Source organism: Heteronotia binoei, chromosome 11 (genome assembly GCF_032191835.1).
Source record: "Heteronotia binoei isolate CCM8104 ecotype False Entrance Well chromosome 11, APGP_CSIRO_Hbin_v1, whole genome shotgun sequence".
NCBI classification, from domain to species: Eukaryota; Metazoa; Chordata; class Lepidosauria; order Squamata; family Gekkonidae; genus Heteronotia; species Heteronotia binoei.
Genome location: NC_083233.1, coordinates 57,642,234 through 57,660,869, shown reverse-complemented (window position 1 = coordinate 57,660,869; position 18,636 = coordinate 57,642,234). Strand labels below are relative to the sequence as shown.

At 45.0% G+C, this 18,636-nt stretch overlaps 1 protein-coding gene across 1 annotated transcript in view; it reads left to right on the top strand.

The window, feature by feature from the left end:
• The window catches only part of TBX5 (T-box transcription factor 5), a 139,627-nt gene that overhangs the window by 109,295 nt on the left and 11,696 nt on the right, over nt 1–18,636 (top strand). Inside the window, exons 7-8 of the mRNA XM_060250066.1 lie at nt 2,290–2,381; nt 16,129–16,355. Of these exons, the coding sequence (XP_060106049.1) occupies nt 2,290–2,381; nt 16,129–16,355 (319 nt within the window). The remainder of the gene's footprint in view (nt 1–2,289; nt 2,382–16,128; nt 16,356–18,636) is intronic.

Below are 18,636 nucleotides of genomic sequence, written 5' to 3'. Positions count from 1 at the left end.
GCCTGGGAATTTGGGGATGGTGTTGGCAGCATATAATAACTGGCAGGGTGGCTCTGGAGTTGATTAGCGTTTCAGAATCCATGCTGGTTCCTTGCCAGGATGTGGTTTTATTGGCCAGCCTAGCAAAACAATGGTGGCTTGCCAGCTCTCGCACAGAACCGCATACAGTTCTAATAGGCAACTCCCCTACCACAGCAGCCCGGGTGGAAAAGTCGCAGTGTTGCTTGCAGACCAATAAAATATCTGCTCTCAAATGCTTATGTGGCTTTTCAAAGGGTTGGACCAATTCATATATTTCAAACGTTCATACAGGATACATTCATCAGTGGAGATTAGCTGTGATGGCTAAATGGAACCTGCATGTTCAGAGGCATTATATCTCTGCCGGCAGCTTCTGGAAAGGCAGGATGCTGATGGAGGCTTTGGCCTCTGCACCTTGCTTTGTAGGCCTTCTGTTGGCATCTGAGTGACTGTGGCGGGGAACGAGATTCTAATCTGGACAAGTCAGGGGGTTTTTTGGTAGCAGGAACTCCTTTGCATATTAGGCCACACCCCCTTGATGTAGTCAATCCTCTAAGAATTTACAGGGCTCTTCGTACAGGGCTTACTGTAAACTCCAGGAGGATTGGCTACATCAGGGGTGTGTGGCCTAATATCCAAAGAAGTTCCTGCTTCAAAAAAAGCTCTGAGTTAGTTGACCCCTTGGCCTGATCCAGCAGAGCTCTTTTCCTGTTATTCTTTAGTTGGGTAAATGGGTGGAGTCAGGCAAGGTTGCCAATGTGTTTTCCCTGCAGGGTTCCTGTGCCTATAATTGTGAGATGATAATCAGAAGAAATTCCACTGGCGAAATGTTCTCTGCTTCTGAGTTTTCTTTCAGGAAAAAGCTTCAGTTCTGAATCTGAGCTTTTAAAAGTACAGGAACCTCACTAGGGGGGGGGGGGGAGTTGACAGCCTGCATATGCTCAGATAAGTATGATGTTGCACCCACCAACAGAAGCAGGAGAGTCTGGTTACCCCGCCCCCCTCATGTCTTGGCAGTCTGAAAAGAGACTTATTAAATCCCTTCCTCCAGTAAGACTTGGGCTCCTGAACTGATTTCTATGGGGCTTTGACTGCAGTTGTCAGCAGCTCACTGGACTCTGAAGAATACTGAGGTGTTGATGCAGGTCACGTGAACGCTCTGTTTCCGTGCCAGTTATGTAATAAGGCTGCCTGCAGTTTGCTGGAGTCTCCTGTGGGATCTCCCTCTGCTGAGAATAAAATTTTTTTTTGGCTGCAAGCTGTTCTCTCCCCCGCCCCCCGTTCCTGTGTCCTGCATAAACCCAGGAAATGCCTGGGAGATCAAAAGTATATTATAATCTTCATTTCCCTTAATTTTTACACTCTTGCACACCAGGAATGGAGGCTCCATGGAATCCACCCCCAAACTATTCCGCTTTTATGATTTTTTAAAGGAACTCAAAGGAATGCAGTTCCGGCTGGCTTGGCATCAGGGGGTGTGTCCTAATATGCAAACGAGTTCCTGCTGGGCTTTTTCTACAAAACTATATATATATATATACACAAGGATGTCTATGCTTTTATAAGAGCTCTGTGTCACAGAGTGGTAAGCTGCAGTACTGCAGTCTAAGCTCTACTCACGACTGAGTTCGATCCCAGCAGGAGCTGGGTTCAGGTAGCTTGAGGTTAACTCAGCCTTCCATCTTTCCAAGGTCGGTGAAACGAGTACCCAGCTTGCTGGGGGGGGGGAAGTGTAAATGACTGGGGAAGGCAATGGCAAACCACCCCGTAAAAAGTCTGCCGTGAAAACATTGTGAAAGCAACATCACCCCAGAGTTGGAAATGACTGGTGCTTGCACAGGGGACTACCTTTACCTTTATATGCTTGTATGCTACATATATTTATACTAGAAATGCCAGAGTATTTTATCAAAAATCAGACAACTTTGCAGAGAGGAAAGATCAGCTATGTTTTTTAGGGAGTGGGCAACAGGCAATGGTTTATGTGGTGGTAGCAGAAAGTGCCATCAAGTCACAGTTGTTTTATGATGACCCCATGGGGTTTTCAAGGCAAGAGATGTTCAAAGGTGGTTTGCCATTGCCTGCCTTGGAGTCACAATTCTGGTATTCAAGTATTCATTTGTGGCAGGTCTCACATCCAACTACTAGCCAGGGCTGGCCATGCTTAGCTTTCGAGATCAGGCTAGCCTGGGCCTTCCAGGTCAGGGCAGCCCATGGTTTATAGTCAGAATAAATGAAGCCTTGTCTTTTTCATCCTTCTCTTTTCAGATCACTCAACTCAAGATTGAAAACAACCCGTTTGCAAAAGGATTCCGAGGCAGTGATGACATGGAGCTGCACAGAATGTCAAGAATGCAAAGGTAAAATCTGCAGAGATTCTCTCTAAAGACAAAAGGAGGTGATTGTCTTTCAGATGCATTCTCACCCTAAGGATGAGGATGTGACCAAATGCACACTGACTTGTTCCATTGAGCTGCTGCTGAATACAGACATTTATTCCTCCATGGCATTGCAGACTATGAAAAGTGTTTCTGCTTTTTGCAGCTGAAAATAAAGGAATATAGCACTGATTGGCTAGTGCGCCTTCAGAAACTCACATCTCCTTTCCCACTTCCAAAGCACTCTTGCACCCTCATTTTATGAAAGGAGAATTAAGTGGTGTGTAGTTTATGTGACTGCATGCTTGCACTGTGCTTCTAAACATTGTGAAAAGGTAGGCATCCTACTTGATATAAAATTCAGCTTGCGGACATATGCATCTATCCAATGCAGTGTGAAAGTGAAGGGAAGCCAATTAGTGCAGGATAAAACACTATGAGTATTATATAAAACTGTAGTTACATACATCCTCTTTTATATTTTGCGGGATATAGATTATTAGTAACTGTGTCTGCAGATATCTTAGTACTGAGAAGTCTCTCTAGGCATAGCTGAGGCTTACAAATGGCCATTCATTTGTGGCGGGTGCTAGTTTTCTCCTGCCCAAGAAAGCATTTGTGAATTGGAAAAGAATGTGTGGCTATTTAATTATTTAGTTATTTGTAAGGCTGCCATACTACATTCATAAGGATGGTTCATTTTAAGACGGAGAAGAACTGACTATATTAAACATATACTTCAAACGACCTTATATAGGGGCAGTTCTAAGATTGTGGTATTTACCTGATATTCTGGTCAGTGATTCACTCTGTTTCTGTTTCAGTTTTGCTTTGAGGGTAGAGAAAGAAGTAATTTTCCCCCTTTCTCACAAGACAAGAATTAATGAGCAGTAGGCTTAGAACAGATAAAAAGAAGTATTTCTTCACACAAAGAGTCATTAACATGTGGAATTCACTGTCACAGGTAGTGGTGGTGGCTACAAGCATATACCGTTTTAAGAGGGGATTGGATAAACATATGGAGCAGAGGTCCACCAATGGCTATTAACCACAGGCATAGATAAAAAGGTTTTGTCTAGGGCAATGTGCTCTTTATTCTTGGTGCTTGGGGATGACATAGGGAGGACTTCTGGAGTTCTGGCCCAGTTGGCTCCTGATGGCTACTGGTTTTTGGCAACTGTGTGATACAGAGTGTTGGACTGGACAGGCCATTGACCTGATCCAAGTTGGCTTCTCTTATGATTCTTATGTTCTTATTTTCTATTGCAGACCAACACAGCTACCAGCTGAAACTATCTTATGCAGAGCAACTCCTAGTCTAAGCCCACTGAACTGAATCAATTTAGATTGGAATAATTATGCAGAGGATTGTACTGGTATTGATGTCACTGCTTGACAGTGCTTGGTGCAGTACACAAGAATGGATGTCCCTTGTGCTTGATTGGAGAGGATCAGATTTTATGTCTGACCAAAATGAAATGACAGCATTTCCAGAACAGGCTTGTTGCTTGTACTCCTGACCATATACTGTTTCATAAGCCAATGAAGGGAGGGCAAGTTACTATGGAGTAAGCAAATACTGCATCCTGCAGGCAGAGAAGAGCTTTTAGCAAAGCGCAGGGCTGAGGTTTTGCGTGTGGGGTGGGGGAATTTGCTGAGGCAATGATGTGAGAATAAGAACGTTACCCAAGGGTGTCCCTGTTGCAATCTGTGGGGAATTGATGGGCATGGAAAAGATGCATTCAGTTGCTGTCTGACAAATATCAACTGACAATTGGAACACATTCACACAGGATGATAAATATGGTATCTCCATCAAGATTTAAACTGTTTTTTTCCCCATGAGGGGCTCTTAACATAGATGCCAGACCTGAGTGCATTCAGAACATTTTTTCCTGTTTTTCTCACAACAAACACAAAGCAGACTGTAATCAGAGTAAGATGTTTGCTATAACCAGGGATTTTTTTGAGCAGGAATGCAGAGGAACGCAGTTCTGGCTGGCTTGGTGTCCAGGAGTATGGCCTAATATACAAATGAGTTCTGCTCTGATCTACCAAAAAATTCCTGTGTGAAACAATAGTGATGACAGGGGATATGGCCTAATATGCAAATGAGTTCCTGCTGTGCTTTTCCTACAAAAAAAGCCCTGGCTGTAACTGAACTTAGCTAGCTAAAATGTACAATCAATTTATGTGACTTTGTTACCCCCTCCCCCCCTTTTTTTGGTATCATGTGAGAATATATCAAAGTCATGTTTTTTGTTTTGCTCTGTTGGGGTGTGATTTTTCTAGGGCTGCCACATTCCAGATGGGGCTTCAAGATCTCCTGGAATTACAATTGATTTTCCAGACTACTGAGATCAATTTCCCTGGAGAAAATGGCTGCTTTGGTGGCTGGATATTATATCCCACTGAGGTCACTACCTTCCCTAGGCTCCACCCCCAAATCTCCAGGAATTTCCCAAGCCAGAGATGGCAACCTTTGAAAGAGTCCCAGGTGTTGTTCCTTGGCTTGACAGGTTCTTGATTTGAACAGGAAGTCTGCTGCTTGCAACCCTGGCTGGCAACATGCATTTTCTTCTGGAGTTACTGCCAGTTGTATATGAAACCTGGGCTTTCTTTAAACAAACAAACTAGAATCCAGACTCTTGGGCAGTACTTCATTTTGAAGGCCTCTGTGAGAGGTTAGAAAAAACATTCTTCATACACACACAAGTCTAGCTTGCATTTCATATGCTTAGATAGTATATGTTCCTGATTACTATGCAGTGCCAGGTCTAGGGGGGAGCAGAGAGGGTGCTTGCCCTGGGTGCTGCCAGAGGGGGGAAGCCAAATTGGGAATGGAGTTCATTCTATTCTATGGGCCCATAAGGGGCATCATTTTTTAAAAAAAAATTTGCCCCTCCCCCTCAAAAAACATGTAGATCTGGTCCTGCTACTACGGAAAATCTCCCTCCTTTCTCTGATCCTGTATGAAGGCACAAGAGACCCTTCCCCCCTTGGTATCCCATAGTTCTGTTTCCTCTGTAGGTGCAGTACAGGAATCTTTTTTCTCATCTGGCCAGGATGACGATGCTCCAGCTTTCTTAGGGTTTCCCAGAAAAACATCATTTTTCTGGGCCTGCTGCTAATGTCTATGCCTCCACTGCGCATTCATATGCATGCACATGATCCCATTCCATGCATGCAATCTCATGAGTCATGAAAAGTCTCTTCCTTCTGAAATGACATAAATAGACCACATTGCAGCTGAAGTTAGGCCCTCTGGGTTCTGTTAAAATGTACCCCTTCTCTCCCTTCTACTAGAGAAGGACAGAAATCTGAGAAAGAGGCACCATAAATAACTACCAATCTGTTTTCTTGTTGGCCCTCTGAGATCTTTTGTTATTAACTTGGTTTCCTTGTCCATCATGCTCCACCCATGAGTTTCTAGGCATTGTCAACCTTTGCCCCAAGATCCCCTCCAAGTGCCCCTTGGTACCACTCCCTTTCTGTCCAGTATGCCCCGAGGTTCTTCCCTCCCCTCCCCCATCTCAGAGTCTGAAGCTACAAAATCTTGGCAAACCTACTTTGTATCAGTGCTGTACCAATTTATGGTAACTCCATAAGGTTATCAAGGTGAGAGATATTCAGAGGTGGCTTGCCATTTCCTACCTCTGCAGGGCAACCCTGGACTTCATTGGCGGTCTCCCATCCACGTCCTAACCAGTGGTGACCCTGCTTAGCTTCCAAAATCTGATGAGACTGGGCTAGTTTGGCCTATCCTGGTAAGGGTGGCAGCCATAGATCCATCACTTTATAATCCCTGTATATTTTTGACTATCTTTTCCTGAAAAACATTGTTGAGCAATAGGAGAACTGCAAATCTGTTGGCATCCCTAACCCACAGCTGTTCAGGATGGGTAATGAGAACTTGCTTTGCAGTCACGGTTTTCAGGCTGGTGGACAGGACTGACCAGCACAGAGATGTAGTTATGATTTGGTTTTGTTGCATGCCTTATTTTGTTGTTGTGAGACATCTGGAGAGGCAGCATTCACTGCAGTTGCAGTGAAGCAGCCTGGAAGATGCACTGGGCCAGGTGGTGGCTGCCAGGAGGGTTGCCAGCTCTGGATTGGAAAATACCTGGAGATTTTGGGGGTAGAACCTGGAGAAGGTGGTGTTTGGGAGGGGAGGAACTTCAGCCTGGTACAATGCCATAAAGTCTACCCTTCAAAGCAGCCATTTTCTCCAGGGGAGCTGATCTCTACTATCTGAAGAACAGTTGTAAAAGTGGGAGATCTCAAAAAAAAAAAAAAAGTGTGGTAGGCAAGCCCCGGGCCCAGCTCATCAGGGGAGAGAGGGGGTGCCCAGCGGTGTCCCCAGGCGAGGTGGTGCCCTAAGCAGCTGCCTACCCCACCTACTTCCACATGCCGTCTCTGGGGGCAGGGGCTCCCCTAGTTTGGAGACACTCCCCCTGCTTCAGGGTTATCAGAAAGTAGGGGGGAGGTGTTGAATGTCCGCTGGGAACTTCAGTTTCCATAGGGTATAATGGAGAATTGATGCATGAGAATCTAGAGCTGTTTTATGAAGTAGAGGCACCAAATTTTCAACATAGCATCTGTTGCCACTCATCTAACCCCTCCCCCCAAGTTTCAAAAAGATTGGACCAGGAGATCCAATTCTATGAGTCTCAAAAGAAGGTGCCCCACCCTCCATTATTTCCGAATGGATGGGAGGTATGGATCCGAATGGATGGGATCCGAATGGATGGGAGCCGTCCTGAGCCCGCTTCGGTGGGGTAGGGCGGGATATAAATCAAATCAAATCAAATAAATAAATAAATAAATAAATTTAAAAGGAATGTGATGGCCAGAATTCCCTTCGGAGTTCAGTTGTGCTTGTCACATTCTTGCTTCTGGCTGCACCCCCAAATCCCCAGATATTCCTGAGTCAGATCTGGCAACCCTAGTAGAGAACTATATCCTGCCAAGATTCCAGTGCTCTCCAAACTTCACCCTGAAATCTCCAGAAATTTCCCAGCCTGGAGTTGAGAACCACATGGATATGATGCTATTTTGCAGGTGGACTGATCTCTGTTTCTGTTTTACCCCCAAAACACCAATAATCCAGAAATGAATATTTACTATTTATTGACCTCTGGGCCCTGAAGAGTTTCCATACATACCAGGATACAGCCTTTTACTTGATTGGGCTTGGCCCCCCACTAACTTTTACCTTTCACTCTACACAGGGCACTGATCAGCAGCTGTTCTGGGTACTGTGAGGATGTCTTTGCAGTGTGCAGTTGTAAAGAGAAGGAAACAGTAGGTCTCTCCTTCCTTTTACATATGAATCTCCAGAAAGGTTAGATGAGATGCCCTCAAGGAATACCCCCCCCCCCCATTACTTACTGCCTCATGAGCGTTCCTTTGTACTGTGCACCCTCCCTGGTGAAAGGATAGTAAATAACTGTGATCTACTACCTCCTCCAAGTGCTTCTCCTGAGAAGGAAGTTGGAGTGAACAAAGCACAGCTCTAGGATGACCTCTCACTCCTCATGGGAACTGGTGAGCAAAGGGTTGTCCACTAGGCTGTAAGCTCCAGCAGATTCCTTACCATGTGTATGCCTGCGACTCTGTCCATGTCCACTTCCTTGCTTCCATGCCTTGCTCATTAGTAGGATCTTGTAAGTAGACTTTTACTCATGCACAAGCTGTCCCGCATAAAGGGAACTTTGCTCTGATAGGGTTGCCAATTGCCTGTAGAAAAAAATGCCCCAACTTTTTAACTGTGGCTTAATAGGATGTTCACCTCCATGCCACAAAAAAACTTCTGATGTTCATTTCCACACATTAAGTCTCTGTTAAAGGGATAGAATATTTTTCTACAAGGCTCTTCACCTTCCCATCTTGGTTACCAGAATACTAAGGTGCTGTATTGGGAGTGTCCCATTCCCCAGCAATGGATATGACCCCAAATTTAGAGCTGTCCTAGGAATAGACAGGGCTTTTTTTGAGCAGGAACGCAAGGGAAAGCAGTTCCGGCTGACTTGAGGTCATGGGATGTGGCCTAATATGCAAATGAGTTCTGCTGGGCTTATCTACAAAAAAGTGCTGTGTGAACAATGGTGATGTCAGGGTGTGTGGCCTAGTATGCAAATAAGTTCCTGATGGGCTTTTTCTACAAAAAAAGGCGCTGGGAATAGGAGTACCCATTGAATCTAGCAACAAGGAGCTAGAGAAGGTATGATAGAAATTGCCACACTTTGGATCAGAGTGCAGAATTTAAACAGCCTTGGCACAGTATGTTTAAGTCTTTTTTTTTAGCACAGATTTTATGAAGCATTGTTCATTCTTTACCATCCAGTGTGGGTTTTATTCTTCTTTTTTTCACTACAATTTTTTGTATTTTAGAATCCAGGAAATCCAGACAACAGTTTCATAAGATTACCAGTTTCTCACTGTGTTCCTGTTTCCTTTTGGGAACAGCAGTGGAAACTCTGCTTCAAGAGAATAGACTCCATTTTTGACCCTGTTTCATTTGGCAAATCACTAGATCCCACACTGTGGCAGTTTTGAGATCCTATAAACATGGGGTGTAGCTGGCTGGAAGCTGTTTTCCCCGTACCCACACCCCTGCGCATGACAGCATGGCCACAAATGGTTACAGCTGTCATGGAGGTAATGTTTTGGTTTAATTCTGCTAAAAGGTTATTTTTTTATAATGGGGCATGCTTGAATTGCGTCAGTGACAAGGTTTAAGCTAAGTTAAAGGACTAGCTCTTCTTTCAGTGTTTCTTTAACTGTAATGAAATGAGTTTTTCATGTCACTGGCTGGATAATGTTAATATGACCCAATTGTATGGGCCAAGACTGAGCATGAAAGTTTTGTCTGTGAAGGGCCAATTCCTTGAGGAAGATCCATGCAATCAGCCCCACTTGACTAAACATTTAAATGACCCAAAGAAGTGGTTTCTGTACAGTTAATGTTGAAGCGGCCTCCTTTAAAGAAAATATTTATGGAGTTATATGATACTTAGCTGGAGCAAATTAACAGAACTCATTTTCAGAATGAGCAGTAAAACACAGGGTTCCAAAAAGTATCCTGTGTGGTGGTATACAGTTTGCTGCCCCTTAATGGTACCCCCAAAACTGCTGCAGGTCAAGTCACCTCCTGCTTAAAGACAGGGCTATTTTATTTGTTTCAATTTGGGACTCAATGGAGCTTACAACATTGTTCACTGTTGTACTCTACTCACTAACCTGGGCAATCACAAACACTCCAGCATGTATCATACTTGTAGGCCTGACTTGGCAGAAAGGCAGGAAATAAATGTTGTAAATAAACTGGGCTTTTTTTTGAGCAGGAACACACAGGAATGCAGTTCCAGCTGGCTTGGCATCAGGGGATGTGGCCTAATATGCAAATGAGTTCCTGCTGGCAAAATAATGCAAACTATGGTGATATCAGGGGTGTGTGGCCTAATATGCAAATGAGTTCCTGCTGGCAAAATAATGCAAACTATGGTGATATCAGGGGTGTGTGGCCTAATATGCAAATGAGTTCCTTCTGGGCTTTTCTGTAGAAAAGCCCTGTAAATAAATAAATGCAAAGGCTATAGATATGTTTTGAGGAGGGTCTATGGCTCAGTGGTAGAACATATGGTGATATCAGGGGTGTGTGGCCTAATATGCAAATGAGTTCCTTCTGGGCTTTTCTTGTAGAAAAGCCCTGTAAATAAATAAATGCAAAGGCTATAGATATGTTTTGAGGAGGGTCTATGGCTCAGTGGTAGAACATCTGCTTGGCACACAGAAGGTCCCAGGTCCAGTCTCTGGCATCTCCAGATAAAAACATCAAATAGTAGGTGATGTGAAAGACCTCTGCCTGAGATGCTGGCAAGGACTGCCATTCTGAGTAGACAATACTGACCTTGATGTAGGCTTCCCAGCCTCCTGCTGGTGGCAGAGATTCTGCTGGTTTTGGGAGCTCCAACCCTCTGGCACAGAGCTGGCCAGCGAGGGGATCCCCACTCCCCAAGAGTTCCATTGTGCTTGATGTGCCCAGTGTGATGATATCACTTCTGGGTGACGTCAGTGTGCTGGGCATGTCGTGCAGGGGACACTCTAGCAATCTGAGCAAAAACTCTATGGCACCATAGCATTTTTACCCAAATTGCTAGACTGTCCCCGTGTGATATGCCTGGTGTGATGACATCACTTCTGGGTCTGATTTAGTGCATGGCAGTTTCATGTGTTCATATCTAGTCACATAATTTGAAACTTGTTACTATGGTTGCTACTAGGCTGGTTGCTAGCTTCTAATCCAGGGTAGCTGTTGCTCTTTCATCAATGGATACTAAAGACTCAAGATAGCTGGGAAGAACTCTCAAGTTTTTGGAATGAGAGACTCTCCTCAGTACCTCCAGTTTGAGCCAAGTGGAGGCAGAGAGATGTGGTAAGGATTTTGAATTGACAGTGGAAGACAGAATCGGGGAGCATCATTCGTAGGTTTCTAACTAGAGTTGCCAGGCCTGTGTTGGAAAATGCCTGGAGACTTTGGGGGTGGATCCAGGAAAGGGAAGGGTTTGGGAAGGGGAGGAGCCTCAGGATGGCACGATGCCATAGAGTCCACCCTTCAAAGCAACCATTTTCTCCAGAGAAGCTGATCTCTGCCAGCTGGAGATCAGTTTTAAAAGCAGGAGATCTCCAGGCCCCACTGGAAGGCTGGCAACCTTACTTCTAGCTGATGTTAGTTGAAAAGCAGAGTACAACCACAGAAGGAAGGCAGCAAAAGTGGTTTCTGAGACTCTGAAGCTGCCTCCTTCCAGTAATAACATAGCATTTTAGCATTCCAAAGTGCTCCACATATAGTTTCTTTTTGTAACCCTCACAACAATGCTGCAAGTGAGGTCAGTGCTATATTATGTAGATCCAGGTGGGCAGCCATTTTGGTCTGAAGCAGGGGTGGCTAAACTGTGGCTCGGGAGCCACATATGGCCCTTCCACACATATTGTGTGGAAGCTCCCACTGCCATGTTGGCCAGCTTAGAGAAGGCAATTGTCTCTTTAAATCACTTCTCCAGGCCAAGCTAGTTGGCAGCTTGAAGAAAGTTAAAGTTGTTTTCTTTCCACCTCTCCCTCCATCCTATTTGCTTTCCTCCCTCCCTGTCTTGCAGCTCTCAAACATCTAATGGTCGTGCCTTGTGGCTCTCAGACATCTAATGTTCATGTTTTGCGACTGTCAGACATCTGACGTTTATTCTATGTGGCTTTTAAGTTAAGCAGCTTTGGCCACCCCTAAACAAAAGTTTGTTTTGTAAGTTTGTATGAGTGTATTATCTTTGGAGGTCGGTTATCATGGAACCTTTGGGCTTTCTCCTGTCACTCTCTGCCATGATTCTCTGTTTGTTGCACAACCTCCATGTGGTGGCCAAACCTGTGTGGAAGATAGGCTTCCCAACCCTCCCGCCCTGGCGGGGGACCCCAGGATTTCCACCCTCTTCCCCCGCTCCCCCAAAAAAATGAAAGCGGGGGGAGGGGGGAAACAGCGCCGGGGAGCATGGCGAGCTGCCCCATCTTGGAGCGGGCGAGGCCACCGTGCCACTGCCACCCCCGCCCCCTCCCCACCCACCGCAGCTGCTCCTCCGAGATGGGCCCAGGCTGAGCCCATCTCGGAGGAGCAGCCAAGAGGCGGCAGCAGCGCAGGGGAGGGCGAGGCAGGCCAGGAGCATGGCGAGCCGTGAATCCGGGCCCTTCTAGGACCCAGACTCGCGGCTCGCCACGCCACGCCCCGCCTCCACCCCCCCTCCGATTCCACCCCAGAGGCGGAGCGGAGCCGGTGAGGCTGCCGTGCCGCTGCCGCCCCCCCCCCCCCCGCCCCACTGCAGCTGCTCCTCCGAGATGGGCTCAGCCTGAGCCCATCTCGGAGGAGCAGCCACGGTGAGCGGAGAAGTCGCCCGCTCCGAGATGGGGCGGCTCGCCACGCTCCCCGGTGCCGTTTCCCCCCCTCCCCCCTAGCTCCACCCCAGTGACTCCTGGCTCCACCCCCAAAGTCCTGAGATATTTCTGGGATTGGATTTGGCAACCCTAGTGGAAGAGCCATATATGGCTCCCGAGCCACAGTTTAGCCACCCCTGCTTCAGACCAAAATGGCTGCCTACCTGGATATTAGGAGGGTGAAGCCTGAGGAGGGCATGATTTAGAGAGGGAAAGGACTTCAGTGGAGTATCGTGCCATAGAGTCCACCTTTCAAAGTAGCCATTTTTTCCAGGTGAACTGATTTCTGTCTCCAGGAGATCAGTTGTAATTCCAGAAGAACTCCAGTCACCACCTGGGGGTTGGCACCCATAATATACATTGAAGGGCCACCTCTTCCCTTATTATAAGCCCATTCACCTCCAAGTAACCACCTGGAGTTTGACAACCCTATGACCTAGTCCTTCAGTTTTGGTATATACTGTCTCCTTGATTAGCAACATTTATTGAGGTTCTCAGGCTGAGAAAAATCTGTCTCAGCATCTGCCTCCAAGAGATTCTTTATCTGAAGATGCCAGGGTTTGAGTCTGGGACTTTCTCCATGCAAGCCAAGTATTTTATTTTGGGCTAGATCACGGCAACATCCACACATGTTGGGCTCACTTATGGATCTGCCTCTTGAGTCCATCTAGCTCAGTATTTGTCCCCCCTTCTCTGACAACAGTTTCCCAGAGTCTCAAGCTGAAAAAGCTCTCCCCAGCATCTGTAACTGGAGATGCCAGGGGTTGAAACGGGGACCATCTGCGCGCAAAGCATGTGCTCTTCCAGTTGCTGAGCCATGACCCCTTCCCCAGCTTATGTTGGGCCAGCCCTGATGTAAATGTAACAATAGATTTTGGAGTGCATAGTGTCTGGTGAAGAGACTGCATCTTCTTGCAGACAGTGCAAAGCATATGTTTCTAATGAGCATGCATCTTTTTCTGTACATTCATCGATTGATAATCTCAGGGTATTTCTCTCGCCTGCAAAGGGATGGTTCATCAGATATGGAAGTTTTTCAGGCTTTTCCTAGTATTGTCAGTGCAGCTGCAAGCCCTGAGATAGTCCCCTTCCCCCACCCCCCTAAACCAGATGAAATCAACCAATGACGGTACTCTTGGCTTCTCTTGTTCAGCAAACGAATGGCATTTCATTTTCCATAACCCAGTAGGTAGGGGTGCTTATTTGACAGGAGAACTTCCAAAACGAATCACCAGCTGTTCTCTGAACTGTCTCTGCTTTCTGTTTAACTGTTATTCCCTTTGTTTATACCACACCTTTCTGCCCAATGGAGACCCAAAGGGGTTTAACATTGTTCTGCCTTCTTCCATTTTGTTCTCACAATAACCTGTGAGGTTCAGCTGAGAATGTGTGACTGAACCAAGGTCACACAGCAAGTTTCCATGGCAGAGGTGGGATTTGAACTCCCCAGATTCTAGGCCAACACAAGCTTGGAGTTTGCAGGGAATTACAGGAGTTCCCCTCTCTCTCCAGGATTCTATATATGCTCAGAGACTTGAACAGGCTAAATTCTCATCCCTGAATTGTATTTATTTGTCAGCTACTCAGAACATTTTGTGCCTCTCAGAGAATGCTTAGATCATTTCTAAAATTAATTTACAAAGTTGGATATATTTTCATATCTGGAGAGTTTTCATGGCATGTAGACACCTTTAACTTGTCTGTGGATGGGTTCGTTTTGCTGCTTTTGCAGCAATAATTAGAGTTGTCTACATTTTTTGTTTAAAAGGAATGATCCTTCTTTAACTGGTATAAGAAAGTTGCCTACCTTCTCCCTTTGTCTATTCCTGATGGAGTTCTTTAAGACTCTCTAAAGATAAATGAGAGGGTTTACAAGCAGTCCATTGTGAAATGATATAGCCAGTCACCCTACTGACTTTGGGCCATTTTTTAAAGACAGTCGGATAACCTTAGCATATGGAAATCATTAGCATTATGACCAATGCATCTCTGACAGGTATCTATATTTTGGTCTCTTGTGGCTTATAGCTTAATTCTTATGCATGTTTACTCAGAAGTAAGTCACACTGCACCCCAAGGGATCTGCTGCCCAGTAAGTGAGTTTAAGGTTATGGCTTTAAGAGACATTTATCTGGTATCTGAAGAAGTGTGCCTGCACATGAAAGCTTATATCCAGAATTAAACGTTGTTGGTCTTAAAGATGCCACTGGACTCAAACTTTTTCCTATTGTTATTCAGTGGGACTTAGCCCCCTGCAAGTAAATATATGGATGCAGCCTTAAGTTGATTTTAAGAATTTTGATCAAGGAATTGATTAGATCTGTATTTGAATAAAACAATAGTTTTGCAGAGGAAGCATGCTTTTTAAAATAGATTTTTTTAAAAATGAGTTAATAAACTCACAGACATGAGACATGAACTACAATCATACAACCACCAGTAGCTCTCCAGATGTTTTTTTGCCTACAACTCCCATCAACCCCAGCCAGCATGGCCAATGGCTGGGGCTGATGGGAGTTGTAGGCAAAAACATCTGGAGAGCTACCGTTGGCCAACCCTGACCTAAATCATACACCTACAATCATCCACAACTACAATTGTCTGCAATCATCAAAGTCATACATAAAACATAGGTACAATAATCTGAATAATACAAAAAGAAACTATAAACTACAAACATTTAAATTATATAGTTCTCAATCAAATCATTTACCTGTATAGAATGTATATATATTCTTGATCTTTAACTTCTATTTAAATCTTTATTCTTTAAAATAATTTCTTTTCCATCTCTCTTCATATGTAATAATGATTTTGTAACAAACCTAGGTTGCCAATTTCTTCATTTAAATTTAAATTTATTCTTAATTTTTAGCTATATAATTAAAATAGTTTCCATTTTTCTTGAAATTCTGATATCAGTCAATTGTGTCTATAAGATGCTAATTTTGCCATTGGCACATATTCATATAGTTTGTTCTTCCATTCCTTCAGATTTGGACATCTTTCTGCCTTCCATTTTGCTGTAAATATTCTTCTTGCTGCCACCACTGTGTACTTAAATAATTCACTATGCATTTTAGTAATATTACTTGGTAAAATATTTACTAACCTATTTTTTGATCCATCATAAACATGAATTTTAATATCTTTTGCATTTCTCCAAGTACTTCTGTCCAGTGTTTTCTTGCTTTCTGACATGTCCACCGCATATGGTAAAATGTCAGAAAGCTTTCTTTCTTACTGATGGTGCTCCATGGGTACCATTTTAGAAGAAGCCCAGGGCTTTTTTTGAGCAGGATTGCACAGGAACACAATTCTGGTTGGCTTGGCATCAGGGGGTATGGCTTAAGATGCAAATGAGTTCCTGATGGGCTTTTTCCACAAAAAAGCACTGCATGAAATAATGGTGATGTCAGGGGGTATGGCCTAATATGCAAATGAGTCCCTGCTGGGCTTTTTCTACAAAAAAGGGTCCTGAGCATGTCTCTTGCATAATAGAGAAGGAATTCCTCTTCGAAGCTTCCACCTGTTTTAACAAATTTGTTCTCAAACAAATCAAATCTGCAGTCCACTTAATAAGTTTAAAAAAAAAAACTTTACATTTTTCTAATCTATGAATGGATTTAATATGGCAGCAGTAATAAGGAGCAGTCTGATCCTGAATATAAATGTGGCTCTGCTTGGGGGACTGAAGCAAATGCTTGGCGTTGCATTAATAGGCTGCCCTCTCTTTTGCATGTGTTTCCAGCAAAGAGTATCCGGTGGTTCCCAGGAGCACGGTCAGGCAAAAAGTGGCCTCTAACCACAGCCCTTTCAGTGGGGAGACCAGAGCTCTGTCTGCCTCTTCAAACATCAGCTCTCAGTTCCAGTGTGAGAACGGTGTCTCCAGCACCTCCCAGGACCTGCTACCGCCTGCCAACCCATACCCCGTATCCCAGGACCATAGCCAGATTTACCACTGCACCAAGAGAAAAGGTCAGGTGTTTTTTCCCCTCAACTCACTTCTCTTCCAGGGTTCTTTTGGTAACAGAAAGCATTTCTTCACCTTTCAAGGTCTCTACCATGGTTAATTCTTTAAACAGGCATGCATCAGCTATTTTCTTAGGATGAAGGATGCCAGATTTTTATAGGCCCTTGTCCCTGTGCTTTTAGCAGCAAGTTGTTATGCAGCTATTAGTAGGATTGCCAGTTCTGGGTTGGGAAATACTTGGAGATTTTGGGGGTGGAATCCACAGAGGGTAGGTTTGGGGAGGGGAGTAGGGTTGCCAAGTCTAATTTAAGAAATATCTGGGGACTTTGGAGGTGGAGCCGGGAGACTTTGGGGGTGGAGGCAGGAGACATTAGGGGTGGAGCCAAGATCAAGGCTGTGATAAGCATCATTGAACTCCAAAGGGAGTTCTAGTCCTCACATTTAAAGGGACAGCACACCTTTTCAATGCCTTCCTTCCGTAGGAAATAATGAAGGATAGGGGCACCTTCTTTTGAGGCTCATACAATTGGACCCCCTGGTCCAATCGTTTTGAAACTTTGGGGATACTTTGGGGAGAGGCACTAGATGCTGTACTGAAAATTTGGTGCCTCTACCCCAAAAAACAGCCCCCCCAGAGCCTGAGATACCCGTGGATCAATTCTCCATTATTTTCTATGGGAATAAATCTCCATAGGGATAACAGAGTTCCCAGCAGACATTTTCTTCCCCTCCCCCCCCCCCCGCTTTCTGACGACCCTGAAGCGGGGGGAGGGCCTCTAAACCGGGGGATCCCCTGCCCCCACCTGGGGATTGGCAACCCTAGAGGGGAGGGTACAATGCCATAGGATACATCGGGGTACATGCTACAGAATCCATCCTCCAAAGAAGGCATTTCCTCCAGGGGAACTGGTCTCTTTTTCCTGGAGATCAATTGTAATTCTGGGAGATCTCCAGGACCTACCTGGAAGTTGGTAACCCTAAGAGATCAGCAGTGCCCTGAAGTATTTTTTTTCTTCCCTCCTGCCTCTTTAGTTTTTCACAGAGCACCCAGTTTGATGGTGGGGCAACCAAAGTGACAGACTTTGAGAAGCTTTATGAGACTACCAAATAGGGTTGCCAACCTCAAGACAAGCCCTGAAGACCTCCCAGTATTACAATTAATCTCCAGACCAAATAAATCAGTTCCCCTGGAGAAAGTGGCTGCTTGTACCCCATTGAAGTCCCTCCCCTCCCTAAAGCCCTCCTTTTCCAGGCTCCAGCTCCAAATCTCTAGGGATTTCTCAACCTGAACTTGGCCACCACTAGGTCTGTGTGACTACCTGCACTGGATTTAGAGAAATTTGGGGGACTGAAGAGGTAAGAAACATTAGCTCCTGTGGCTCTTTGCTTGGGAGCAATGGGAGCCAGAAAAAAAGGAAGGAGTGGGAGTGGCAGATTCAAGGCAGGAAAATTTTGATCATTTTGTGATACTTTGGTCCTAATAGCTGTATCCACAAGTTGTTGGATATTGTGCTGTCAGTGGCAGTAGAAAGTGCCATCATCACAGCTGACGTATGGCAACTCCATAGGGGTTTCAAGGCAAGAGACATTCCAAGGTGGTTTGCCATTGCCGCCTTCTGGGGAACAATGTTAGATTTCCTTGTTGGTCCCCCATCCAAGTAATAACCAGGACTGACCCTGATTATTTGAAGCTGATGAGATTGGACTCGCCTGGGCCATTCAGGTCAGGAAGGGTTACCAGCACATTATGACAACTGAACTGAACTGCCTGCACAGGAAAATCCAACTGGAATTGATTGTCATAGCACAGTTAGCAATATCCAACGATGTGAGGATATGGGCTGCTGCTTTTACCCTTTTACACTTCCTCATTTCTTCATATGCATGGGTGCAGTTCTGGTTCTCTTGTTGACTAACAACCATCTCTATTCTAAGGATGCTCATGACCTTAAATGTCCTGTTTCATGGATCCTTGGCAGCTTTGAATTGATGGAATTGCACACTGAATCCTGCCCCATCCCTATAACTTAAGCTGCAATAGAGAACATTCCACTTCCAAAAGGCTGCCAGCATGACAGGCTGGCACACACCCAATCAGAGCTGAAGGCAGTCGACAAGACAGATCACTCTCTCAACCCGCTTTTTTCCCTGTGGCGACTATGGTTTCTGCATTGTGTACTCTCTAAGGGGGGATTCAGGTCTTAAAAACTGCCTTGATTGAGTGACAAAAAGAATCCTATGCACCTTCAGGAGTTTTCAATCAAATGCGGAATGGAATTTTGAGGA